Raw genomic sequence first — 27,386 nt, 5'->3', positions numbered from 1 at the left:
GTGCATGTACAACATTGTGTGTGTATACATATGTACATGTTTGTGATGTGTATGTGTGTGTGTGTCAGAGAGACCGAGAGGAAAGAGACATTTACAATTTATACAAGAACAGAACACACCATGTTCACGCCCTCACCCCCACCCCCACACCCAAAAAGATCAACTTTGACAAACATTCTTGCTCCATGTCACAGACATAAATTGCCAAGTCCATTTTCCTTTTTGTTATTAAAAAAATTTTAGCATGAAAAAAAAAAAAACAGAATTGAAAATAACTATGCAGAATTCTCTCACAGCCTTCTAAATCAAGGTGTCTCTCACTACAAGGCATTTCCTTGTGACTAAGCGACAGATCAAAACCCAAAGATCACATCTGTACATAATCCCTCATCCGGAAATTAACATGTGCACCGAATGAACAAATAAAGGAAAAAAAAAACCAACAACAATCCTCTCACAACCATCCTACAAGTCACAGTCATCGCAACTACACACAAGACCGAGAATCAGATCAGGAAAAAAAGAGCTAAAATCCTTTTTTTTTTTTTAACAAAAATATACAGATAACATATCCAACCAGATCTTTTTAACAATGGCACAGAAATAGAATAGCCTGTAAAACAATATGGCAACAAGGCATCTGAACAGTGAAATGGACTTTGCATTGAAAACACAGAAAAATCAAGTGTAAATCCTTGAACAAGTGGTGGAACAACCCAGAAAAATGTGGTTACATGAAATGGACTAATGCTGTAATAATAAAGTAACGGTTAATTACTTATCTGTAACTCTTTTATTCAAAAGCAATAACAGGGCTCACAAAAAGTAAAGGACCACTTAGGAACTAGCAGTTTTCTTCTTTGAAGCAAGGTGAAATGATGCTGAATTTTCGGGAAACAGAGGTGTATGCAGTCAGTGTAATAAGCATCGTACATAATCAGAAGTGCCTTCTTGTTTGTCCACGTTTTATTCTTGATTTATAAAAAAAAAATTAAAAAAAAAAAAACCACACACACACACGAACAGTCAGTTTTTGCTCATAATTCACTTAAATAACTGTAAATGTTAAGCTGAAAATCATTTTTCAAACAATTTTTTCAAGCTGTTCATTGTGTATTATACACATCTGCCTGAAACTGAAGATAATGCATTCAAATGAGAGGGCACTGGAAGATCATATGACCCTTGCATAATTTACATTATTTCATGATTTAAAAAAAAAAGAAGAAAAACTACTTGTGTTCTTATGAGGTGGTCCTTAAATTCAATAAAAAAAAAAATTTAAAAAAACCCAACTGCCTAAATTCTAACTGATGAAAGTGCTGAACATGTTTAATCAGAGTATGTCCAAAACCTTCAGCATCAATTTCTGAGAGCAAGATCTTTCAGGAGATGAATTAAGATTACATCTTCTTGACCAAAAACAAAGATGGCTTTGCTCTGATGGTGGGGGAAAAAATCTGAAAAACTATGACCAAATGTTTCAATACATTCTGATGATCTGTTAACAGCTTTCGGAACACGGTTGTTTTTCAAAAAATAATCTACATCATGTTTTACATCACACAGCTGGGCAGTAAGGGGCCATTTCAAGGCTGAATACCCATCAGTTCTAACAACCAGCGGAATTAAAAATCAGTTTTTCTCTCTATGGACATTGCATGCATTGTTTATAAATATCTTGGCTGAGAGAGTGGGGATGTAACTTTCAGCAAGACACTCTCCACTACAGTCAAATTCGGGGGATAGCAGTTACCTCCTCTGCTGTTCTGATGGTCATAGTCGAACACAACTGACTATCATACATTATAAAGGTCTTAACTTTTCATCAGTACAGTATGTTTGGGTACAAATGCAATGACTGAGGATCATTTCTCCAAACAACTGCTTATATCACACCAGTGACCCAACACTTAACACTTAACAAGTTTCTCTCTCCCTCCATCTTTTTTTTTGTTTGTTTTTTGTTTTTGCTGAGCCATCATGTGCACCATTTCAGTGGCATTATTCCCACGTCACTTATTTTGAGTCCCCCCCCTCCACCCCCCACCCCCACCAAATGCACAGTCACACTTGAGTTCATCTGCTGCAGTGTTGGCGCTGTATCAGTCCACAGGGTACCATCGATATTATGTAGCCATAGGGTCACACACCAGAGGAGACCCTGCACTGCTGCTGAGTCACTTGTGTGATGTTCAGTATGCCCGTTCTGATTTTACATATGCAGGACACCATCTACTAAGCCTTCTACTGATGACAATAATTGCTTCATCGCACAGCCACACTTGAGTGAGCGTCCCCTACTGAGTGGAGACCACCACCACGTCCCCGCAACGACAGGCACCCATGAATCTACAGACCCCTAGGCCTCTGACAGAACTCATCCCAAGCACAGAGGCGGAGAGAGGTCAAAACTAAGCTGATGTTTCTTTGCTGAACTCATGTCTTTTGATATCAAAATGGAGGGGAAACTCTCCAACACTCATGCACTACGAAGCAAACAACACTGTGTCATTTCCGCTCTGCGAAACACTGCTCAAACTAAACAGATGACAATAAAAAAAAAAAGTTTTAAAAAAAGAAAATTTTCTTTACTATAGAGATCAATGTAGTGCACTCAACAGGCTGCATGTGTGTGCTATCCATTTATGCAGTTGCAACTCACAATTTTGTCAACGACAGTGAAAAAGCTGACTTTGGCCATCCTGAAAAATACCATATATATATATATATATATACCAAGAGATATACAATACACCAACAAGAAAACAGAACGAAGCAATCCATAAATCACTGAAATAGCTTAAACGAAAAGTGTATATGAATATAACAACTCGATACTGGCAAATATTTCAGATGAGTTCCGGTGCCGGCTTGCTCTCAGTGATTATTTTGTCGTCCGTTTAATCTGGATGAGATACACTTGGTCACACTTATTCAGAACAAGCATACGAACACTTCTGGAATCACAAGCATAAACAGTACTTTCCAACTGTAAAAATAAGAGAATCAACAAGGCTGAATAAAGCCACTGAAGACTAAACGAAATGTCAAAATAACATTTTTGCGCTACAGGAAACTTCCCTAATGAAATGCCAAAATAACATTGCAACACAGACGGAAATTATCCTTCCAAAAGAAATGTGGAAATAACATTCCAACACAAAAGAAAACAATCCTAAACATCCAAAGAACAAAAGCAACTTGCAAGACAAATAAGCCATTGTTGTAAACAACACTACACCTCCAGCTGCAGATTCAAGGTGTGAAAGCATGCAGACCTCACCACAGATGTCTGACCAATGCATCAACCAAACAACACGAGTCAGGCCTTGAAATTCACTTCCAACAAAAGCAACAGGAAAACTAAACAGTTTATGCATAATTTGTCAGCTACCTGCCATCTATTGCAACTCAAAAGCACCATAATTTACACTATCACTGATATAAGCACCACATTGGTAGTTTACACAAGTCACCAAATTTTTACAACCTATGCATGTGAACAAAAATTAAGAAAATGCTTTGAAATTTTACCATGATTTACACAATCACCAATATTTACAACCTATGCATGTTAATTAAAAAATATATCAACAAAATGATTTACATCCATCAGAATGCTTTGACAGTTTAAAACAACTCCTCATTTACACAATCACCAAATTTTACAATCTACACAAGGTGATGAGTATGAACAAACTAATTAACATCTAACAGAACACTCTGACAACCTAAAAAAACTCCTAAAATGTACACCGATTTAAACTGTCAGCTCAATTAAAAGTGGCGAAACAACTCTTATCACAAACACACATCTCACAAATGAAAACAACTGAAAATAAGAATTATTCTAAAATACCAGAATACAAAAAAATATTTTACAATGGATCAACCAAAATCTCACTTGCTGGCAGTTTGGGAATGCATTCATCACTAATGTCTCTTGAACAAGTTTAATTCAATGATGTGTCATTGTTCATATGTATGAGCTTATATCTTATACTGACATAAGTTTACAGTTGGGCCAACAGCAGAGTGAGAGCTGTATCATCAATGGTTTCTACACTGCAATGGGAAATCATTTACAGCTTTGTCTTTTGTAAGGACTATGACTCTCAAACTAGGAGGCAAGATTGCACCGGCTCTTAGTGCTGCACCCTTGGAAGCTAGTTGCCATTTGGGAAACATCCCAACGCCAACTGTCCTAAAAAAAACCCAACAAACCCTTGGCTGAGAGAGTGGGGATGTAACTTGAGCAAGACACTCTCCATTATAATCAAAATCTGGCCCTGATAGTTAGGACAGCAGTTGCCTCCTCTGCTGTTCTGATGGTCATAGTCGAACACGACTGACTATCATACATCAATGTTCATATGCAATAAAGTTCGGTCTTTTTACAGTTACTGTAGTGTTCAGTTTCACAGTAGTCATCTTTTTCCTCACACACACACACACACAAAAATTAATGAAAACTTGTTCGTATCATAATCACCTTTCAGCAGTTTGTAACCAGCAAACCTTTCAACATACTGGATAATGCAGAACTACACTGCACATTAAATCACTCGGGACGACAAGTTTTCTCCCTTGCTTTTCCCCACAGACGGCCCATTTGTAAGGGTTTGGAAAAAAATTACAAAAAATACAAAATACTGTGTAAGAAAATGAAACTTTCAGAACTGGTTTATTATGTGTTGAACAAGTACATATAAAATAATCAAATTTCTCATCTTATTTTTACAGTTTTGCCATATGTAGAAAATACTGCCAATTTTTCACCCCGAATCACCATACCTATGCTCGCTTTCTGCATTAAATTCGCTTTCTTCTTCGTCATCATCCACCTCTTCAATGTCCAACTCTTCAGTTTGTAGCATTTCAAGTACTTCGGCAACCCTAAAACGTTGCCGTCACTGCCTTGTTCGCTTCACAACATTCTGAGAAGAGCCCGCTTTGCTAACAGACTGGCACGCGAGGAGACGACGGGTCAGTGACTTTGTCAGTGTGTGTGCGAGACAGGCCACACATGCCAGGCTGACCAATCACACTGTTCGATTGTGGAGTGACCCAGAATAGCGCACTCTGCTTGGCTAATCACAAAATCACATGTACAGCGCGTGATGGAATTTTACTTTCGAAGAATGCTATTCCATTCCTTCGTTCGAATCCGAATACGTTTTGTGTAGGAATGTGTGAGCATTCCTTCGTCCGGAGAGAGTTAAAAACAAAATCCACCAACAGTGTGTGTTTATTCTTGTTTTCCACAGCATGCATTGATCATAAACGCTATGAATTTCTGTCGAAAAATAAACCTGGTTGCTGCTGCAATTTTCGGTCCCTGGAACTGGAAACTTGCATTTCCTTTCGCTCTGATTTCAGGTCATATGGTTTCAGATTTCATTTCAGATTTACTCCAACTTCGCAACAGGATGTCGTCACAAAAGAAAAATGCTCTCAAATGACAACAAGAAATATACAGTAGGTTTAAAAGAAACGAGACCAGTTCATGTATAACAGCATGCTTAAAAACCAAAAAAAAAAAAAAATCTTTCATGAGCTCTAGATCTTGCATTCACTTCAGAAAGAACACAGATACTGCCTTCCATTCAGAAAGGTTATTCAGAATATTCACAATGTTTTGGTCCCACTGCAAGTGTATGGAATAAACTTTCCTTTACCAGTAGCTACTCAGCAAACATTCTATGCAGTGCCACCATCAAGCACTGAATAATACAGGATCTTTTTTTTTTAATTATTTTTTTTTTTATTAGAACAACATCAAATATCATCGTGTTCTTAATAAAAATTCCACCCTGCATTTGAGTCCATTCTGGCAGTGTCACCAACATGGTCTGATTCCATCCTCTCTTATTGCAAGTCATATCATCACATACTTAACGCAACGGTGTTCGGAATACAACTTCACCCTGCCTTTGATTCAACTATGGCAGTGTACGTTACTGACCTGTTCTTATTCCTCTCTTATTGTCAAGCTGTAGCATTCAGACACATACACACAAAAAGCAATAGCCATTCCTTGAGAAAGGAAAAACCAAACAAAAAATACAAAACAACCATCTTTGAAAAGGACAAAAACAATGTATAGTTTCAGTTTCATTGAGGTGTATAAGTGTGTGGGTTGATCCATGTGTGCTATACAATGTCTGCTTGAAAAACAACACATAAAACATTAAAAAAATATATATATATGACAGACTGATAACGGAGAAATATGACAAATGATTTTTATCTGCTGTCTTGTTATTGCTGCACTGGTAGGTACTGTTCTTATTTGTCTATTAATATTTTAGCGAGGGAAAGTATAAAATTGGGGGGACAAATTGATGTTTCTTCTTCTTTTTCTTTTTTTTATATCTAATTATACCCAGGGATTTTGTCATCCTGAAAAGTATGCTACATCATTGTCTTCATATTTGAGGTGTTTTACATTCAACAGAAATTTATAAAAAGAGGTGTTTTGCAGGCAAAATGAGCTTCAGAATCAGGGGGAAACCACAACAAATGTTGCGCAAAACTTGTCGTAACAAGATATGAAAAATGAAATAATAAGCAATACCAGATACATCAAAGCTGTATGCCACCTTCCCCCCCATAAATATGTTCCACCACTTTCCAGCGGACCTAAATACTTCATATATATATATATATAAAATGATGCAAATATACACATGAATATTACATTTATAACAACTCCCACACAAACACTGGTCACTCATAATATATGCAAAGCATGTGCAAATGAAAACATGATGTGAGCCCTATCTGAGACTGTGGTACAGAAGCCACCACCACCACCACCACCACCACTCTCTATGGGTTACCTTTAACCCATAGACTGCTGACCCTAGGTGTAATGAGATCCGTGCGGCATGCGTTTAACTCTTTCGCAGCCAAGTTTTTGTGTCAAAAGTAGTTCTCCCAGGTGCCAAACATTTCAGACTCAATTTCGCTTTCAGTCACGTGATTCAGTCCATGTCAAAACAACGCTGCGGACTTGTTCACCTCGAACATGAAACTCGACAAAAACCAGTATCTTTTTTTTTTTTTTTAAATATTGGGACGTTGGGAGGAGGAGGAGGAGGGTTTACAAAAAGCACCGGTATTACAGCTCAACCTTCAATTTTGGTCAAACATGTTAGAAAAGGAAAAAAAAAATTCTTTAATCAAAAAAAAGACACAGCAAGGCTATCAGCGGCTACACACAGATCGAGCAAATGTACATGGATACACACATATGTGTGTGTGTGTGTGTGTGTGTGTGTGTGACTCAATGACACAGGAAATGAAAGATGAGCACCTGAAGACAGCTGTCGGTCAGCTCTACCCAGGTAGACAACCTGCTGTGCAAATGACTCAGTGTTTGTAAAAAAAAAACCGCTTAACCCTTTCACTGCCAAACTCGCATTTATGCAGCAGCTAGGTAGAGGACCCATGTCACTTAAGGGTGACCAGATCATGGGTCTGTTATCCATGAAACCTACTGCTGTCTATGTTCGGTAGTAGCATAGACCACATTTTCTACACATCATAAGGGGAATCCCCAGCTATTCTTAAGACTCCGTATTTTCTGTGTTTGTAGCACAAGGGAATATTGCACTCTAAGTTGACTGGCGGTGAAAGGGTTAAAGTTTGGTATCTGACTGAGGGCGGGCGATGCACAGGTATCAACAACAATAATAATAATAATGCAGACTCTGGACCAACGCCTCGACCACACCAACCTTCATGGAGAAAGACCACAGCCATGAATGAACAACCCCACCTTAAGGGCAGATAACCGATCGGTCGTTAAACTCACCATTTCTAAGACAAACACTTGAAGACGTACTTTGCAGAAGACACCAGCGAAACTGAGGAAAGTCGTATGACAACACTACTGTAAACTATCTTGTAACTGCCCACCCATAACAAGCACACCCTGAAGCTGGGGCTGGGCATTTACTGGGTACTTTACACTTCACAAGGGCCCCAAACCCTCACTCAGCTTCACAGTACAGCACACTGGCAGGGCCGGGAGTAAGAACAAAACGCTGGGCATCGAAACAGAACATTGCGTCATGGCCTTTACAACATGTTTCACTCTGCACAGAGTCTTTCTTCTTCTTCTTCTTCTTCTTCTGCGTTCACTCGTATGCACACGAGTGGGCTTTTACGTGTATGACCGTTTTTACCCCGCCATGTAGGCAGCCATACTCCGTTTTCGGGGGTGTGCATGCTGGGTATGTTCTTGCTTCCATAACCCACCGAACGCTGACATGGATTACAGGATCTTTAACGTGCGTATTTTGATCTTCTGCTTGCATATACACACGAAGGGGGTTCAGGCACTAGCAGGTCTGCACATATGTTGACCTGGGAGATCGTAAAAATCTCCACCCTTTACCCACCAGGCGCCGTCACCGTGATTCCAACCCGGGACCCTCAGACTGACAGTACAACGCTTTAACCACTCAGCTATTGCGCCCGTCGCGCACAGTCTTTAACCACTACAGGTAATTCCTTACTGACCACCAGGAGTGTGACTTTTCCAACAGCTCGGTTCCAGTCTTTCAACATGAAAACATACACAGGCCATTTTTTAAAGGAATCTGCGGTGGGTCGCAAGAGTGATCGAAGCAGCGCTCGGTTTGCGTAGCGCTAAGAATTTCTTTCAGCCAGGTCTTATTCCGTAGGCTCAGGAACGTTCTTAACTTAAAGCAATCTCAGCACTTGTGCAACTGAGCTCAGATCTAGACTTTCAATAGGAAAAACACAGACACAACTTTTTAAGGAACCTGCTATGATTATAAATGTCTTGCCCCACCGCAAATTTTTGTTGTTGTTGTTGTTGTTTTTTTGACGGACTCTGATTAATCAATGAGTGTTACCAAAGAGTCTACAGAAGAAGTTTTGAAACATTGTTCTGTAACATTACTAAAATACAGATTTTTTTTTTTTTTTTTTTTTATTAAAGAATCCTTTCAAAATAAGAAACTGTGGTGTGTTTCGTTATGTTATTAATTGTTTGCACAACAATTTCAAATTTTGTTATGGAGTTTCATTATGCTATGGTTCAATATCTTATCGTTCAGCTGTATTCATTCCACCTGACTGTTAATCTCAAAACCTGACAAGTTCATTGTGGCACATAAATGCTGAGTGAAAAATGACAATTGTCTCTGGAAAATATCATCATACCATACTTGGCTACAACACAGAACTGTAAAACAGCGACAACATAAAAGCAAAACCAACAACAACAAAAAAAGTAAACAAATAAATCACAACCCTTCATAAACTGACATGGAATCAAAACCAAAATAAACAAAGTGAGAAAACAGTTCTTAAAAATTTTTTTTAAATAACAAAAACAAAAAAAAAACCACCAGTAGACTTGCATCTTAAAAATCTGCAACATCTAAAACCTGCTTTTAAATGTACAAACCACAAAAAAGCCACAGACTTTCTCATGTGTTTATGCCATGCTGAGACAAGAGAAAGAAATGCACAATGCTGTCACACCAACACTACTGTCAGAAAAAATAAAACACACATATTGCTTTGTTCATCAAAATACTTCCAACGTGCACATCAAAGGAACGGATTTTGTTAACCACACCGGTTCCACTTTCACAGGAATCAGAAAGCACAGTCAATACGGACTTTCTACTTCATTCTATGACATACAAGTCCTGTAGCTAATGTCGAATTGTTTTGAAAAGAAACCTTTTCACCTGGTTTCAAACGTCAAGAAAACACAGAGTGAGTTCACCGCTATTACTACCACATATATATATATATAAGCAGTGCAGTTACGTAACAGCGCAAGCAGGGAAAAAATATCTACGCTGTAAATTATTTGTCTGTGCTGAATGTGCGTGCGTGCGTGTGTGTGTGTGTGTGTGTGTGTGTGTTTGTGTGTGTGCCTGTGTGTGCTTTAACTAGCTAAGGTGAAATCTTGCATGAAATCATATCTGAGGCACACATGGCTACAATCAGTGGACACATACTGGCTTTGAACATTAATTATTCATAACTGCAACATTTTATCTCATTTTAACTTAAAAAAAAATATATATTAAAAAAAAACACACAAAAAACTCTCTGTCCAAAAGATGTAATTCCCAAGATTGCACTGTGATAGCCCAGATCAAGATGTAAAAATACTTAAGATCTACAAAGAAAAAACAGTATCACATGATTATGTTTAGACAGTGGCGATGACAATCAACTTTTTGTATGCAAGTCGATTTTCAAAAGACAAAAAAATGCAGTAAAATATGCCCAGCCTCTATCACAAGCAGTATACCGACAAATATTGTGAAAAAAAACACCAAAAAAAACACCAACAACCCAGGAACACTCACACTCAGTCATTCACAACTGGAACAGTTATGACTGCTTAATATACATACAACACAACCAGGATGGTGTATCATTTTACAAAAAGGGCTTTCACTCTGAAAACATCTCTCCAAAAACAAACAGATAAATAAATGAAACGAATTTCTTGGTATCACTTGATAATGGCGGTCAATTTGGTTTCCCATCTCTCTCTTGGACTTTTAACTCACTCAGTACGGCCAGTCCTCTCTTCTCTTCTACACAGACCCCTCGGATGTCCAGTGGGTGTCTCAATGACCCAACCTTTAGCTTCTGTCGTCAGAATTGTGGTATTCTTTGTCAACATTCACCTCTTCAGTATAAGAGCCTTCCGCTTGCAATATTTTGATGGTGGTAATTGGGGTGAAACGCTGTTAACGTCGTCTCTTTCGCCGTTCGTATGGAGAGAGTTAACAGCAGCCTTTCACACACAATGACAAGATATTTTTCTGTCTTCTTTTCTTTTCTTATTTTTTCTTTCTTACTTTTTTTTTGGTCATGATATCCCCAAGGATTTTCCATGATCTTTGTCTGATTCTTCTCTTCACTGAATTCAATCTCTTTCCCAGTCATTGTTTCAATCTTTGTCCAATGCTATTTTCTCACTAAATCCAATCTCTTTCTCTCTTGTTTCTTCAATACTTCCAATCTCTTTCCAACTCTGTCCGATCCTGTATCTCTTTCTCTGTCATTATGCTTCAATCTTTGTCCGGTCTTGTTTCTTCAATACTTGCAATCTCTTTCCAACTTTGTCCAATCCTGTATCTCTTTCTCTGTCAGTATGTTTCAATCTTTGTCCAATGCTATTTTCTCACTAAATCCAATCTTTTCCCCTGCCATTACGTGTGTGTGTGTGTGTGTGTGTGTGTGTACATTTATGCTCATTTGTTTGTGCTTTCATATCTGTGAAACTGCATGTTTGTTGCATATCTGTTATGCATGTGTGTGTATATATATGTGTGAATGTGTGTCTTCATGTTTTACATTTATTTGATTATCATCATTATTGTCTTTTTATTTTATTTTTTAAATTATTGTTATTATCATTATCTCTCTCTTTTTTTCTCTCTCTCTCTTTCTCAAGGCCTGACTAAGCGTGTCAGGTTACGCTGCTGGTCAGGCATCTGCTTGGCAGATGTGGTGTAGCGTATATGGATTTGTCCGAACGCACTGAGCTGCTGATACTGATTCTGATACTCCTTCTCTGTCACTATGTTTCAGTCTTTGTCTTATCCTGTTTCTTCACTGAATCCAATACTTTCTCTGTCACTGTGTTTCTCATCTTTGTCCGATCCTGTCACTACACCCAATCTCTTTCTCTGTCACTGTGTTTCTATCTTTGTCCGATCCTGTCACTACACCCAATCTCTTTCTTTGTCACTGTGTTTCTATCTTTGTCCGATCCTGTCACTACACCCAATCTCTTTCTCTGTCACTCTCTTTCTATCTTTGTCCGATCCTGTCACTACACCCAATCTCTTTCTCTGTCACTGTCTTTCTATCTTTGTCCGATCCTGTCACCTACACCCAATCTCTTTCTCTGTCACTGTGTTTCTATCTTTGTCCGATCCTGTCACCTACACCCAATCTCTTTCTCTGTCACTGTCTTTCTATCTTTGTCCGATCCTGTCACCTACACCCAATCTCTTTCTCTGTCACTGTTTTTCTAATCTTTGATCCTGTCTCTTTCCCTGTCACTACATTTCCCACCAGAGTTATTCCAAACAACACACTGAACTGACCGCACTGCTGTGACATGAAGGAAATTCTCTTCCTAAAATTACGTTTAAGTAACATACTTAACCGTGACCCACTAGTGCAGACTCTGGCAGGGGTCTGATTCCTGTCCTGTGCAAACTACTACCCGCCTATGTGGAGAAAACGAAAGCAGCTACGGCCAATAACCTCCCAAAGTAGGTTACCTCCCCTTTGCATCCCTGACTAGTGCCCTCTTTTTCCGGCAACCATCTTGACTCCTGATCCTGTGCTCTTCATATGGCCAAGTATTTTTTTTTTCGTATTTCTGATATCAATTCTTTGACACTCATGTTTTGTATCTGACGAAGACTTGTATCAGGCCACAAACTTACTTAGCTTGTTTGGCCAGTCGAGCTAAAATTATGGCGCAATCTCAATCATAAGGGCCCTCTACCTTTGTGACAGGCGCAGCAACGGTTAAAGCCTTGGACTGGTCAACATAGTGCTTTACAAAGTTAAGTTTAAACTGCTGACCCTCCCCAGCCAAAGTACCCATTCACAACTGCTGGGGTGGAGTGAGAAAAGTCACTCCTCCGAGTGAAGTGCCAGCCTTTCCCAGTGACAAAAGACGACACTGAAACGGGGCCTTGAACACTGGGTCCGACATTCTGTGACAGGGGCTCAGCGTGGATTCACACCCGGACACACCACTTAAAGGTTAAAGGTCCTTACAGCCGGCCACCAAGGCTGTGAATTCATATCCACTGTGTCTGGGGCTCGGTGAAGGAAGGCGGTGGCCCAACCCTCTCCTTCCGCTGTTTTAACCTTCCCCAACCCCAAAGTCCGGAAGCCATCTACACCTAGGAGGAGAGAGGAAAATCAGAGTGAAGAGCCTTTCCCAAGGGTCACAACACCACGCCAAAATGGGGACTCGAATCTTGGACCATTACTGCCACTACAAATGGACTAAGCAAAACGCACTTGACCTGAACCAGTCATAACAAACTTAGCTCATTACCACCACTACAAATGTTTTAAGCAAAAACGCATGTCATCCAAACCGTTCATTACATACTTTCTTCACACCCATGAACAAACAATTCACACATTTCAACAGCTACGACAAAGTTCTCAGAAGTGATAAGCAAGGACATCTTGACCCATGTGACAGTTGAAAAAAAAAAAACAACGTTGCAGGCAGTGCAGTCCCCTGCATGATCCCTGGCGCCTTCCGACGCTGAACGGACGTGAGAACAGAGCAACGCAAGTCTGGCAGAAGACGTCTATAAACGGTGAAAGCCAAGCGATGGAGGAAGCTAGGACCAAAGCAGCAGCAACAGCAGAAGGCCCCCCCCCCACTACGATACGATGCCTCGTGCATGCTGTTTATCTGGGGACAGCCTCGATGGTCAGTACAGGTCCACTTTCTTCTTCATGTCGTTGCGTTTCCACTCGGCCAGGCGGTAAAACTTCTCCCGCGGCATTTTGAAGAGACACTCAAACTGCTCAGTGTTGAGGTGAATCTGGTGGAACAAGAATGCACTACCTCAGCAATGACATGATAAACATTTCTCTTTTCAATCTGAGGAAACAGAAAAAAAATAAACAAAAAAGTTTTTAATGGACTACCCCAGCTATAACATGATTAACATTTCTCCTTTCAATCTGAGGAAACAAAACAGAGTTTTTTAATGGACTACCCCAGCTATAACATGATTAACATTTCTCCTTTCAATCTGAGGAAATAAAACAGAGTTTTTTAATGGACTACCCCAGCTATAACATGATTAACATTTCTCCTTTCAATCTGAGGAAACAAAACAGAGTTTTTTAATGGACTACCCCAGCTATAACATGATTAACATTTCTCCTTTCAATCTGAGGAAATAAAACAGAGTTTTTCAATGAACTACCCCAGCTGTAACATGATTAACATTTCTCATGGACTGCCCCAGCTATAACATGATTAACATTTCTCCTTTCAATCTGAGGAAACAGAACAAAAAAGTTTTTAATGGACTACCCCAGCTATAACATGATTAACATTTCTCATGGACTACCTCAGCAATAACATGATTAACATTTCTCATGGACTACCCCAGCAATAACATGATTAACATTTCTCATGGACTACCTCAGCAATAACATGATTAACATTTCTCCTTTCAATCTGAGGAAACAAAACAAAAAGAGTTTTTTAATGGACTACCTCAGCAATAACATGACAAAAATGTCTATTTTCAATCTGAAGAAGCAGAAAAATCAAAAACAATTGTTTGTTTTTTTTGATGGACTACATCAGCAACAACATGATAAAATTTTCTCTTTTCAAGCTGAGGAAACAGAGAAAAACACAAATTTCTTATTTTTTTTTTAATGGACTACCTCAGCAATGACATGATCGACATTTCTCTTTTCAATTTCAGGAAGCAAAAAACAAAAACAAAGGTTTTTTTAATGGACTACCACAGCAATGACATGATAAAAGTTTCTCTTTTCAATCTGAGGAAACAGAAAAAAAAAAAAAATCCAACAAGACATTTCCTCACAAAACAAAAACAAAAAGTTTTATTGAGGGACTATCCTAGCAATAAAATGATAAAAAAAAAAATCTTTTCAATCTAAGGAAACAGAAAAGACAACTTCTGCGAAGGTAAAACGATATGTTTTTTTTTTCTTTGTTTCACTTTGTTTCTTTTTTTTTTTTTTTTCTCCCTTGCACAGAAGATTATATTTTCTCTTCATCATCATCACCACCACCTTAACAGTTCCATGCTATACACCACGTCACCAGAGCAGAATGATAACTTTATTTATTTTGTATTTATTTATTTGTATTTCTTTTTATCACAACAGATTTCTCTGTGTGAAATTTGGCCTGCTCTCCCCAGGGAGAGTGTATCGCTACATTACATTTTTTTGTATTTTTCCCTGTGTGCAGTTTTATTTGTTTTTATCAAAGTGGATTTTTCTACAGAATTTTGCCAGGAACAACTCTTTTGTTGCAGTGGGTTCTTTTACGTGCGCTAAGTGCGTGCTGCACACGGGACCTCAGTTTATCGTCTCATCCGAATGACTAGCGTCCAGACCACCACTCAAGGTCCAGTGGAGGGGGAGAAAATATCGGCGGCTGAGCCGTGATTCGAACCAGTGACCTCAGATTCTCTCGCTTCCTACGCAGACACGTTACCTCTAGGCCATCACTCCACATTTGACCGTTGCTTTGCATGTACAATACACTACAGTAACAATCTGCAAGGTTATTTCTAACCAACAAACAAAAAATACACACACACAAAATGGAAACAAAACACACATGAACATACAATACCACACAGAATATGACACTTAATTAACTGAACCTTGCACCCGAGCATTGCTCTGGCATCAAAATTCCTGTCATTAAGGCCAGACACGGTAGTGAAATTTTGACCAAAATCATGATTTTTTGTGATTTTCGTTTTTTTGCATAATTTGCTTCTTCAACATCTAATCTTTATAGTGTGTTTCACCTGGGTACTATATTCACTTAAATAAAGCTTCAAACAGCATCAACATGTGTGATTTCTTGTGAGTACAAGCACATCTCTTTCTTTTCCTGTTTTCTCAGTTTTGCGTTTTGTCTTCGTAATACCATTTTTTCAAAATGCTAATGCTCTAAAACTTTAAAAGATAGCATGTTCAAACTTGGTACTTTCTTTCTTTATGTATTCATCTTTATTATAGTGCAGTGGTTTGTATAGTACTAGTAAAAGAATGAATATACACTCATTTGAAAAACATTATGTCAAGGCATTTATACATATTTCAACAAAAAAATAATAATAAATGTATTTATTCAAATTCCAAAATACCACTGCACTATAATAAAGAACAAATACAAATAAATCAAATAAAACAAACAGAAATAAGATATCTATAAAGGTACCGAAGTTTTAAGCTTTTAATTTTTTTGTTTTGTCGGCCATTTTGGATTCGTTTCCATGGAAACCATCACGACAAATTACACAAAATGACCTTTTTAGACATGTTTAGTCCAATATCTTTGCATACCATGTCACAGAAAGCCATCAACTTCAAGTTTATTTCATACGTTTTTGTACTACCGTGTCTGGCCTTAACACGGTTTCAACACTCCTACGCATACATAAAAACCTTGAGGAAAGGGAACTAACTTCTGCAGTATTTCTGTATGTGTCGAGTATTACAGTAAAAACTGGTGAAGCACTCCTTGGGATTAACTCACTCCAGACGATGGAACACCATAGCGTTCCTGATGTAAGGTAGCGTTCCGGATGATGGAACGCTATAGCGGTTTTGACATTTAAAAACTTTTTCCACGTTTTCCTCATGGGGTAGCATAACAATCACAGCTACACCGGGCATTGTGAATGTGTCAAGGGTCGAATGGAAAATTTCTTCATGAGATTCCATAACAACACACTCCACAGCGAGCCAGCGAGTTCAGGGACCCCACACAACAAGCTAATCTGCATACGTATCAAAACTGGCGTCACAGGCGATACAAGTGGAAATTTTTCGAGCAAACTAGATCACGACAGCAGCTTTTACCGCTGAAGAATGCTACTGTTAAAGTCTTAACTCCCGAGAGCAAGGTTTCGGTTGCGCCCCTTTTCTCTGCATTCAAATTTTGTATTACGTGTAGCTGACACATTTTGTACTTTCCAAAGTCAATTCAGGTCTAGATTGGAAGCTGCTAGGCAAATCTCGCTCTCTGCCATAAATGAAGCCAAACCGTAGCTTTATTAGGCTTTTATTTTGAATAAACCTTCACCGACGTCACAGTGTCAGACTCTGGTGAGAAACTGGCTTGATTCAAATCGCCCGCCATTTATAGTCCGGTTCAGGCTTTAAGTAGGTACTGATTGTGATTCAGCTTTTGAGAGCAGTGAAGAGGGAGGGGGGTGGGCATTCACACGACATGAGGAGAGGGGTCAGTGGGTCAAGTACAGTGAGTTCCATTCAGTTACTTTATGTTTTGTATTTTTTGTGATTTTTTTTCCTAACCCTAACAAATGGGTCGTCTGTAGGGAAAAGCAAGGGAGAGAACTATTCGTCTGGAGTGAATTAAGTCTCCAACGGATCAGACCCTAACTAATGCTCTGTGTGAGAAAGGAGGCAGTGTTTAACGGCCACTACTGTCTCAGCATTTACGGTGTCCTTACTGAGGCTGTTCCAGTCCCTAAAGCTGATTTTGTAAGTTTCCGACTTGCTGAACCCAATGATAAAGCAGTGCGAGTTGTTCCTGGCGTACAGTGGGATGATGTTCTGAGACTGGGAGTCTTTGCGCGTCGTTGTTCCAGTTATGATCATTTACAATCCATCATCATTATGTGAAGGAATCCAGCCAAGCAGACAGACTTTTTTTTTTTTTTTTTTGGCCACGGTGTTGATCACGGCATTTTGAAATGACACACCCAAAAAAAAACCAACTGATCTAGATTCACAAAAAGTTGATGACCGCTTGGGAACTTTCACAGTTTACTTAAGGGGCTTAGCAGGTGGTGTCCTGAATCAGTAACAGGCACTACCGAGCACCATCAAAGTCACTCAGCAGCAACGCAGGGTCTCCTCTGGTGTGTGGCCTCCTGACGGCCGAAACATCGGTTGTTCCCTGTGGACTGCCGACATTGGTGCCACAGAAATTGGTGCAGATGATGCATGGAGGGAGGGGAGGAATAGGGGTGTTTGGGGGCAAGGTGCATGCAGCATGCAGCATGCCTTCAGTCAGTAAAACACAAAAGCAAACAAAACAAATACATGACTGTCAAAACCCCTGACCGCTTTGTGCAATGAGATCAGTGTTGCATCAATTCAAAGAACATAGGTGTCAGCAGCAGTCAATGGGTTAATATCTACCATGGAAAAATGACACACACAGAGCGAGTGAGTGAGACAGAGACAGAGAAAGAGAGAGAGAGAGTTAGAGAGAGACAGCAGTCAGACAGAACTCACCTCCAGTCTGTTTCTGTCAACGTCCCTTGGTAGATCAAACTTGGTGATTTTCAGCTTCTCATAGTCGTACACCTGAAACATTTGGACGTGTGAGAACCTACGTACAAGCCGTTACATTCCAACATGCACACGGGTAGATAAATCAGGAAAAAGACAGTACGGAAGGGAAAGAAATGCTGACCACATTTCAATAGTTTCAGTTTCTCAGAAAGGCATCACTGCATTTGGCGTGCATGGGTGCATAAGTGTGTTTGTGTGTGTGTGTGTGTGTGTGTGATGGGGTAGGCTGTGTGAGAGGCTTCAGGATGAGCAGAATGGAGATAGTTAACTCTTTCCATACGAATGGCGAAAGAGACGACGTTAACAGTGTTTCACCCCAATTACCATCATCAAAATATTGCAAGCGGAAGGCTCTTATACTGAAGACGTGAATGTTGACAAAGAATACCACAATTCTGACGATGGAAGCTAAAGGTTGGGTCATTGAGACACCCACTGGACATCCGAGGGGTCTGTGTAGAGGAGAAGAGAGGACTGGCCGTACTGAGTGAGTTAATGCTGATCTAACCAGGGATGGAAAATGGAGCAATAAACACCCACACACCCACACACATACACACTCACACACCTGAAGTTATGACTGTCTGCCTACGACAAACAGACCAACTTGCATTGCCATTTTTTTCCACAGTGGCCTCCAAAGAGTTACCTCCCTTCGCTTGGAAGTCACATCATTGACAAGATAACTGTCAAATGTATCAATAATCTTCTAGAACAACAACAACAAAACCAACAACAGTGCTGGTGTTTAAAGAAAGAGCAAAAGCAAGAAAGAGACATACATACACACGCACATATGCATACAAAAATTTGATTCAGGATTAATGTATAAAATAAAAAGTATACAAGTTGAAAACCAAAAAAATCACACACACACACACACACACACAAAACAAACAAACAAAAAAAAGACCCCCCCCTCCCTTCCCCAAACAAAACAAATCCCAAGCATCCCCCATGAACCCCTCCTCCAAGGAAAAAAAAATTCCCACAAAACAGACCCCCTCCCTTTCCCCCCCACTTCCCCCCCCAAAAAGAAACAAAAAACAAACCCAACTCCCCTAATACAGCACCCCCACCCCTCACCCAAAAGAAGATCCACCCCCACCCCCAAAAGAAAAATTTGCCCCGAAAAAACAAAACAACCAAGAAAAAACACCCAAATAACAGTAACAAACACCCCCACCCCCACCCCAGCCCCCCTAAAACCAACGACAACAACAACAAAAAACCCATCCAGCAACAAAAACAACCCAAAAAAAACAACCCTAAAAGCCAGCAGCCTGGAAAAAAAAAACAAATCAACTCCCCTAACACAACACCCCCAAAAAGAAATACAGAAAAAAAAACAAATCAACTCCCCTAACACAACACCCCCAAAAAGACAGACAGAAAAAACAGAAAAAACAAATCAACTCCCCTAACACAACACCCCCCAAAAAGACAGACAGAAAAAACAAATCAACTCCCCTAACACAACACCCCCCCAAAAGACAGAAAAAACAAATCAACTCCCCTAACACAACACCCCCAAAAAGAAATACAGAAAAAAAAACAAATCAACTCCCCTAACACAACACCCCCAAAACAAAAGACAGAAAAAACAAATCAACTCCCCTAACACAACACCCCCAAAAAGACAGACAGAAAAAACAAATCAACTCCCCTAACACAACACCCCCAAAAAGACAGAAAAAACAAATCAACTCCCCTAACACAACACCCCCAAAAAGACAGACAGAAAAAACAAATCAACTCCCCTAACACAACACCCCCCCAAAAGACAGAAAAAACAAATCAACTCCCCTAACACAACACCCCCCAAAAAGACAGACAGAAAAAACAAATCAACTCCCCTAACACAACACCCCCCCAAAAGACAGAAAAAACAAATCAACTCCCCTAACACAACACCCCCAAAAAGAAATACAGAAAAAAACAAATCAACTCCCCTAACACAACACCCCCAAAACAAAAGACAGAAAAAACAAATCAACTCCCCTAACACAACACCCCCAAAACAAAAGACAGAAAAAACAAATCAACTCCCCTAACACAACACCCCCAAAAAGACAGACAAAAAACAAATCAACTCCCCTAACACAACACCCCCAAAAAGACAGACAGAAAAAACAAATCAACTCCCCTAACACAACACCCCCAAAAAGACAGACAGAAAAAACAACAACAAAATTGCCCTGAAAACAAAAACAAAACAACGAAAATAATACTATAACCCCCACCCCACCCCAACCCCCGGCCAAAACAAAACAACAACAACCAACCAACAACAACAACAACAACACCCCAAAGAAACAACCCCCGAAAAGCGAGCAGCCCGAGGGACCAGACGGACGGACGGATGGACGGAAGGAGAGTGGGACTCACCGGCGGGTCACACTCTGTGTGCCAGGAACTCTTCTGCAGCTTGAGCAGTGGGATGCAGGGCACTTCGTACAGCGCCACGCTGGGCACCCCTCCCCGGCTCTGTACAGAAGCATGCCAACCACTCCACATCACAAGACTTCAGCATGTGCCAGGGGAGAGCACACGCCTCCCCAACTCCATGTGTCAGGGGAGAGCACACCCCTCCTCAACTTCACATGACAGCCTTCAACATGTGTCAGGGGAGAGCACCCAACTCCACATGACAGCCTTCAGCATGTGTCAGGGGAGAGCACACCCCTCCCCAACTCCACATCACAGCCTTCAGCATGTGTCAGGGGAGACCACCCAACTCCACATGACAGCCTTCAGCATGTGTCAGGGGAGAGCACCTCCCTCCCCAACTCCACATCACAGCCTTCAGCATGTGTCAGGGGAGAGCACCTCCCTCCCGAACTCCACATCACAGCCTTCAGCATGTGTCAGGGGAGAGCACACCCCTCCCCAACTCCACATCACAGCCTTCAGTATGTGTCAGAGGAGAGCACCTCCCTCCCAAACTCCACATCACAGCCTTCAGCATGTGTCAGGGGAGAGCACCTCCCTCCCAAACTCCACATGACAGCCTTCAGCATGTGTCAGGGGAGAAGCACCTCCCTCCCAAACTCCACATCACAGCCTTCAGCATGTGTCAGGGGAGAGCACCTCCCTCCCGAACTCCACATCACAGCCTTCAGCATGTGTCAGGGGAGAAGCAACTCCCTCCCAAACTCCACATCACAGCCTTCAGCATGTGTCAGGGGAGAGCACCTCCCTCCCGAAATCCACATCACAGCCTTCAGCATGTGTCAGGGGAGAGCACACCCCTCCCCAACTCCACATCACAGCCTTCAGCATGTGTCAGGGGAGACCACCTCCCTCCCAAACTCCACATCACAGCCTTCAGCATGTGTCAGGGGAGACCACCTCCCTCCCAAACTCCACATCACAGCCTTCAACATGTGTCAGGGGAGACCACCCCTCCGCAACTCCACATCACAGCCTTCAACATGTGTCATGAACAAGTGATGATAGTAATTCAATTTGTCCAGTATGTAAAGACTCACAAGACTCACACTGTTCTTTGCTGTCCATCTCTTAATCAAGAACATCTGAGAAGAATTTATTCCACCTAAATATTATATAGACAAATCACGCTGTTTAAACTGAACCTACTTATGTCATCATCAACTTCTGAAATTGTTTGAAAATTTTCCCTCTTTTTGTATCAAGCTTTCAAATTCAGAGAAAGTATAACTTCGTGACAACATTTTATTGTTCTACATACTGAACAGTAACACTGTTTTACCAATAGTATGTTAGATTGGATATTTGGAGGTCAACATGCATGGCAATATGATGTTTATATATGTAAAAAAAGAATATTGTTCACACACCCCTTCATAAGGGGCCTAGGCCTGACTTGAATTAACTATCTGGAATCTGGAATCACAGCCTTCAGCATGTGTCAGGGGAGAGCACCCCTGCTCGACTAAACATCACAGCCTTCAGTTTCAGTTTCTCAAGGAGGCGTCTAAAGTCGCCTGTGACGCTGAACTATCTAAAGTCACCTATGGTGGTGAAAGAGTTAATAAAGCAGTATTCTTATTGTTTTTTGTTTTTTTAAATAATGATGATAATAACAATAATAATAAAGATAATCATCAACATCATCATCTTCTTCATAGAAAAAATAAATAAATGTGCTTATCCTGTGAACAAACATACATACTATTTGATCTGAAAGGCTCACTGTCTCATATCTTGTGGTAGTGATTTCCAAAACCAAATTTTGTTGTGATCTATTGATTTGATGGTAACAAGTTATGATTATCACAGATGTCACATCCCACAACAAAACTTACCCTGGAGAGGCTGTCAGTCAGCGTGGAAGTGGACGTATCTGTCGTGAACAAAACAACAACATATATATCCATAACATAACAAGAGAGGCAAGGCCTTCAAGACTCACTTGTGATACACTTTTTAAAAAAATCTAATCGTTAAAATGTGTTCTGTATTTGTTATTATAATCCTAACCAGATTCGAATTAAGTCCCCTAGCATTAATTACAGAGTAATTTCCCTTTTTTACTATCTGCACCAAAACGTTTGCAAAATAAATAAAACTTCCATGCTTAGCAAAAGAAGTTCCTGTTTGAACAAAAACTGATAATAATGACTGCTCTTGTTGTTGGGTCAGAATATCAGATCAAAGTGCCAAGTTTAGAGAATACAAAAAATATAAATATAACAGTAAATGCAGTTTGATATAATTAGGCTTCTTTTTTTTTTTCTTTTTTTTTTTTGTGCCCATCCCAGAGGTGCAATATTGTTTTAAACAAGATGACTGGAAAGAACTGAATTTTTCCTATTTTCATGCCTAATTTGGTGTCAACTGACAAAGTATTGGCAGAGAAAATGTCAATGTTAAAGTTTACCACGGACACACACACACACACACACACACACACAGACAACCGAACACCGGGTTAAAACATAGACTCACTTTGTTTACACAAGTGAGTCAAAAACGAAAGATGACTGCTGAGTCTATAAACATTACAACTGGAGAAAGTCTGTAGAACCTGTAGCTTGTGAAACAGGACTCACTCTTGATAACAGGTGACCAAAGCTTCAGACCATATGTCTGTTTTCAGTAACTGTGTTTACAGATTTCAGACTAACACTGCCCCTAAGACAGAGCTATGGTCTGAAATGTTGGATTCCTCTTATCAGAAGCCAGTCTTCTTTAGCAACCTACAGATTTTATAAACTTTCTCCATTTGTTCATCACATAATAATGTTAACGATGAGACATTTCTGACTCAAGACTGGTTTATTGTCTGTACACAAGTAAAGATATGTTAGAGGGACTGAATAAAAAAAAAAAAAAAGTACTGTAGCCAGGATGGGGAGGGAGGCTGCGAAAACCCTTATGTGATGGAAAAGTGAACCCTCACTGGGGGGTGAAGCCCTTCCTGAAGCTGACCAAAAAACAAAAATGAAAAAAAATCCCAAAAAACCCCCAAAACACTGCCTTTTTCATTATATCACAGTCCTTCACTCACTTCCTTTTGAAACAAATATAAAAGCATTCCTTTTCAAGCAGTCATTTACTCACTCCGGACGATGGAACACTACAGCGTTCCTGACGACAGAATGCTACAGTGGTTTCGACAATCAAAATTTTGTCCACGTTTTCGTCATGCAGTAGCATAACAACCACAGCTACACCAGGCATTGCGAACGTGTCAAAGGTCGAATGGAAAATTTCATTGTGAGATTCTGTAACAACACACTCGCTGGCGACCGTTTGACTTCTGCACCCCACATGACAAGCTAATCTGCATACGTATCAAAAATGGCGTCACAGGCGATACAAGTGGAAATTTTTGGAGCAAAATAGATCACGACAGCGGCTTTTACTGCTGCTGAAGTGACTGAAAATGCTTCAAACTGAAGGTTTCGACATCAACGAGGATGATGAAGACTTTAAATAAAGTATCTGCAGTGACGAAAGCTACAAGCAAGAAGGTAGTGATAGTGACTCAGCTTCTGAGGGCAGTGAAGAGGGAAGGGGGTGAGCTTACACACAACGTGAGGAGACGGGTCTGTGGGTCAAGTACAGCGAGTTTCATTCAGTTACTTTGTGTTTTTCTATTTTTTGTGATTTTCTTTTTCAAACCCTAACAAATGGGCCGTCTGCAAGGAAAAGCAAGGGAGAAAACTATTCGTCTGGATTGAGTTAAGGCACTCCATTTAATATCACTGTATTCAATGGATCCACATCTATGTCTTGAATTCATGCATATTTGTGCATGTGCATGAGTATGTGCATGTGCGTGCGTGTATGTATGTGTGTGTGTGTTTGTGTGAGTGTATGTGTGTGTTTGTCTGGCTCTGAGTGTGTGTGCATGCATGCATGCACGTGTGTAAGTGTGTGTGTGTGTGTGTTTGTGTGAGTGTGTGCGTGTGTGTGTGTTTGTCTGGCTCTGAGTGTGTGTGCATGCATGCATGCACGTGTGTAAGTGTGTGTAAGTGTGTGTGTGTGTGTGTGTGCGTGTACACGAGTGTGTGTGTGTGTGTGTGTGTGTGTGTTCACTCAAAACAGATTTTAAATGTCAGGCCTCTGGCCCAAAACAACAGGAGTGACAGGAAAAATACAATAAATGTGATGAGCAATGATTTACATCGGAGGGGAACACACAAAGAAAGAGAGTGAGCGTGTGAGGGGGGAAGGGGTAAGAACAGACAGCAGCAAAACACTTACAGTTTGACCTCTGATGCCCCTCCGAGTCGTGACTGTCATCTCTGAACCCAAAATAAGTCTGCAAAAGGTGGGAATAATCACCATCAGAATAATAACAAGAAATAATAGAGGTATTTACATAGTACCTTAATTTAGTCTGGAGATAATAACTCAAAGCACATTCACGGAAATAAGCCCTTGATCTAGACCAGAGACAAATCATAGTGCTTTCACACCAGTCATTCACATGCATGCATAGTTCTGTTTGAGAGGGATGAAAAACAAAGCTAACAATATACATGCGAACAGAAAGCTCTGGAGAAAACTGTCGCCAAGGAAAAGGCAGGGGCGGGATGATGATGATGATGATGATGATGATGATATGGACACCTATACAGCACCTGTCCTCAGTCAAAAGACCAACCTCGAAGCGGTCTACAAACACGGGGTCATTTGCACAACAGGCTGCATACTTGGTAGAGCCGACCGACGGCTGCCATTGGGCGCTCATCATTTGTTTCCTGTGTCATTCAGTCAGCTTTCAGTCACGCACGCACACACTTATACAGACATGTAACATTTGAAGTGTAAGCCTTTTTTTTTTTCTTTTTTTTTTTTATTTACCCCCACCATGCAGGCAGCCATACTTCGTTTTCAGGGGTGTTGGGTATGTTCTTGTTTCTATAACCCACCGAACACTGACAGGGATTTTAGTTTCTTTTGCACGTGTATCTGATCTTCTGTGTATGTATACACATGAAGGGGGTTCAAGCACTAGCATGTCTGCACATGTGTTGACCTGAGAGATCGGGAAAATCTCCACCCTTTTACTCACCAGGTGCGACGACAGGGATCAAACTCAGGGAACTCAGGCGAGAATCAAGCACTCTAACCGCTTTACAACCGCATTTTGGAAAGAGACAGCTTTCAATGGCAGACTTGGAACAGGTGAGTGCTGGGATTTGATGCAGCAAAAGAGGGAGCTCATTCCGAGTGCAAGTTCCAGAGACGAAGAAAGAGCTGCAGCCAAAGGTGGAGTGTATGATTTGATTCTGGGAACGAGGAAACAGAGTGGACCTGTGGCTGATCGTGGAGTGCCAGACCACATGTAGTGGTGAAGGCAGTCACAGGGACAGGAAGGGGCAGGTGCAGTGGAGTGATGGCCTAGAGGCAACGTGTCCGCCTAGAAAGCGAGAGAATCTGAGCGCACTGGTTCGAATCACAGCTCCCCCTCCACTAGACCTTGAGTGGTGGTCTGGATGCTAGTCATTCGGATGAGATGATAAACCGAGGTCCCATGTGCAGCATGCGCAGGTAAAAGAACCCACGGCAACAAAAGGTTTGTTCCTGGCAAAATTCTGTAGAAAAATCCACCTCGATAGGAAAAACAAATAAAACTGCAAGCAGGGACAAAAAAAAAAAAAAGGGTGGTGCTGTATTGTAGCGACGCGCTCTCCCTGGAAAGAGCAGCCTGAATTTCACACAGAGAAATATGACGTGATAAAAAGAGAAATACAATACAATACAATATTTACAGAGTGCTGATCTTGTACTGTAATCTGTGTGAGACAGGGGGCCAGTGGAGAGACTGCAAGAGAGGAGTGACGTGCTCGTGCTCTTATCCTTTTTTTCTTTTTTTTTTTCTTTTTTTCTTTTTTTAACTGAGGAAGAGCCAGGCGGCAAATACAGCATACTCAATCTGATCTGATCCATTCCTACATTAATACTGTATGCAGTAAAGCATGATAAAATAAGAATGCAAAAATTGACATTTTGACAACATATTTTGTACACACACACACACATATATACATACACAGACAGAAAGAGAGAGAGAGAGAGAGATTCCTAAATTGGTTAGCATAAAAATGAACTGACATGTTTAAGTAATGTGAATACAATCTGATACCTAGTATATACATCACATTCTATGGTACCAACTCACCGACGGGCGCAATAGCCAAGTGGTTAAAGCGTTGGACTGTCAATCTGAGGGTCCCGGGTTCGAATCACGGTGACGGCGCCTGGTGGGTAAAGGGTGGAGATTTTTACGATCTCCCAGGTCAACACATATGCAGACCTGCTAGTGCCTGAACCCCCTTCGTGTGTATATGCAAGCAGAAGATCAAATACGCACATTAAAGATTCTGTAATCCATGTCAGCGTTCGGTGGGTTATGGAAACAAGAACATACCCAGCATGCACACCCCCGAAAGCGGAGTATGGCTGCCTACATGGCGGGGTAAAAACGGTCATACACGTAAAAGCCCACTCGTGTGCATATGAGTGAACGTGGGGGTTGCAGCCCACGAACGAAGAAGAAGAAGAAGGTACCAACTCACCAGATCTCGGCGACCATACATTTCATTGACAGGAAGAGTTGCTGCCCTTGGGGTGGTGGAATATGAAGGGCCGTAGCCTGGTTTTGGAGCTGAAACACACATTGTAGTTCCTTCATGGAACGGGTAGATCAACACTACCTTTTTTTTATCAGTGCATATTTATACCTTTTTATCAATGCATATCTATCAATCATGAACTGAATTTATGAGCAATTATTACTGTGTGATATCCATCACTTACGTATGTAC

The 27,386-nt window shown here is 40.6% G+C and overlaps 1 protein-coding gene across 3 annotated transcripts in view; it reads right to left on the bottom strand.

Moving 5' to 3' along the window:
* Positions 1-209: 209 nt before the first annotated feature.
* Positions 210-27,386, bottom strand: part of LOC143293897 (uncharacterized) — a 61,599-nt gene continuing 34,422 nt past the window's right edge. For all 3 annotated transcript variants that reach the window (XM_076605245.1, XM_076605246.1, XM_076605247.1), the window contains 6 exons: positions 27,138-27,226; positions 24,817-24,874; positions 22,410-22,447; positions 20,509-20,607; positions 18,061-18,132; positions 210-13,607 (listed from right to left, as the gene is read on the bottom strand). In XM_076605245.1, coding sequence (XP_076461360.1) covers positions 13,494-13,607; positions 18,061-18,132; positions 20,509-20,607; positions 22,410-22,447; positions 24,817-24,874; positions 27,138-27,226 — 470 coding nt within the window. In that variant the 3' untranslated portion in view covers positions 210-13,493. The remainder of the gene's footprint in view (positions 13,608-18,060; positions 18,133-20,508; positions 20,608-22,409; positions 22,448-24,816; positions 24,875-27,137; positions 27,227-27,386) is intronic.

The sequence above is a fragment of the Babylonia areolata genome, chromosome 19, assembly GCF_041734735.1.
Source record: "Babylonia areolata isolate BAREFJ2019XMU chromosome 19, ASM4173473v1, whole genome shotgun sequence".
Taxonomy (NCBI): Eukaryota; Metazoa; Mollusca; class Gastropoda; order Neogastropoda; family Buccinidae; genus Babylonia; species Babylonia areolata.
The sequence above is the reverse complement of the archived record's forward strand: the minus strand, read 5'-3'. Positions and strand labels throughout refer to the sequence as shown.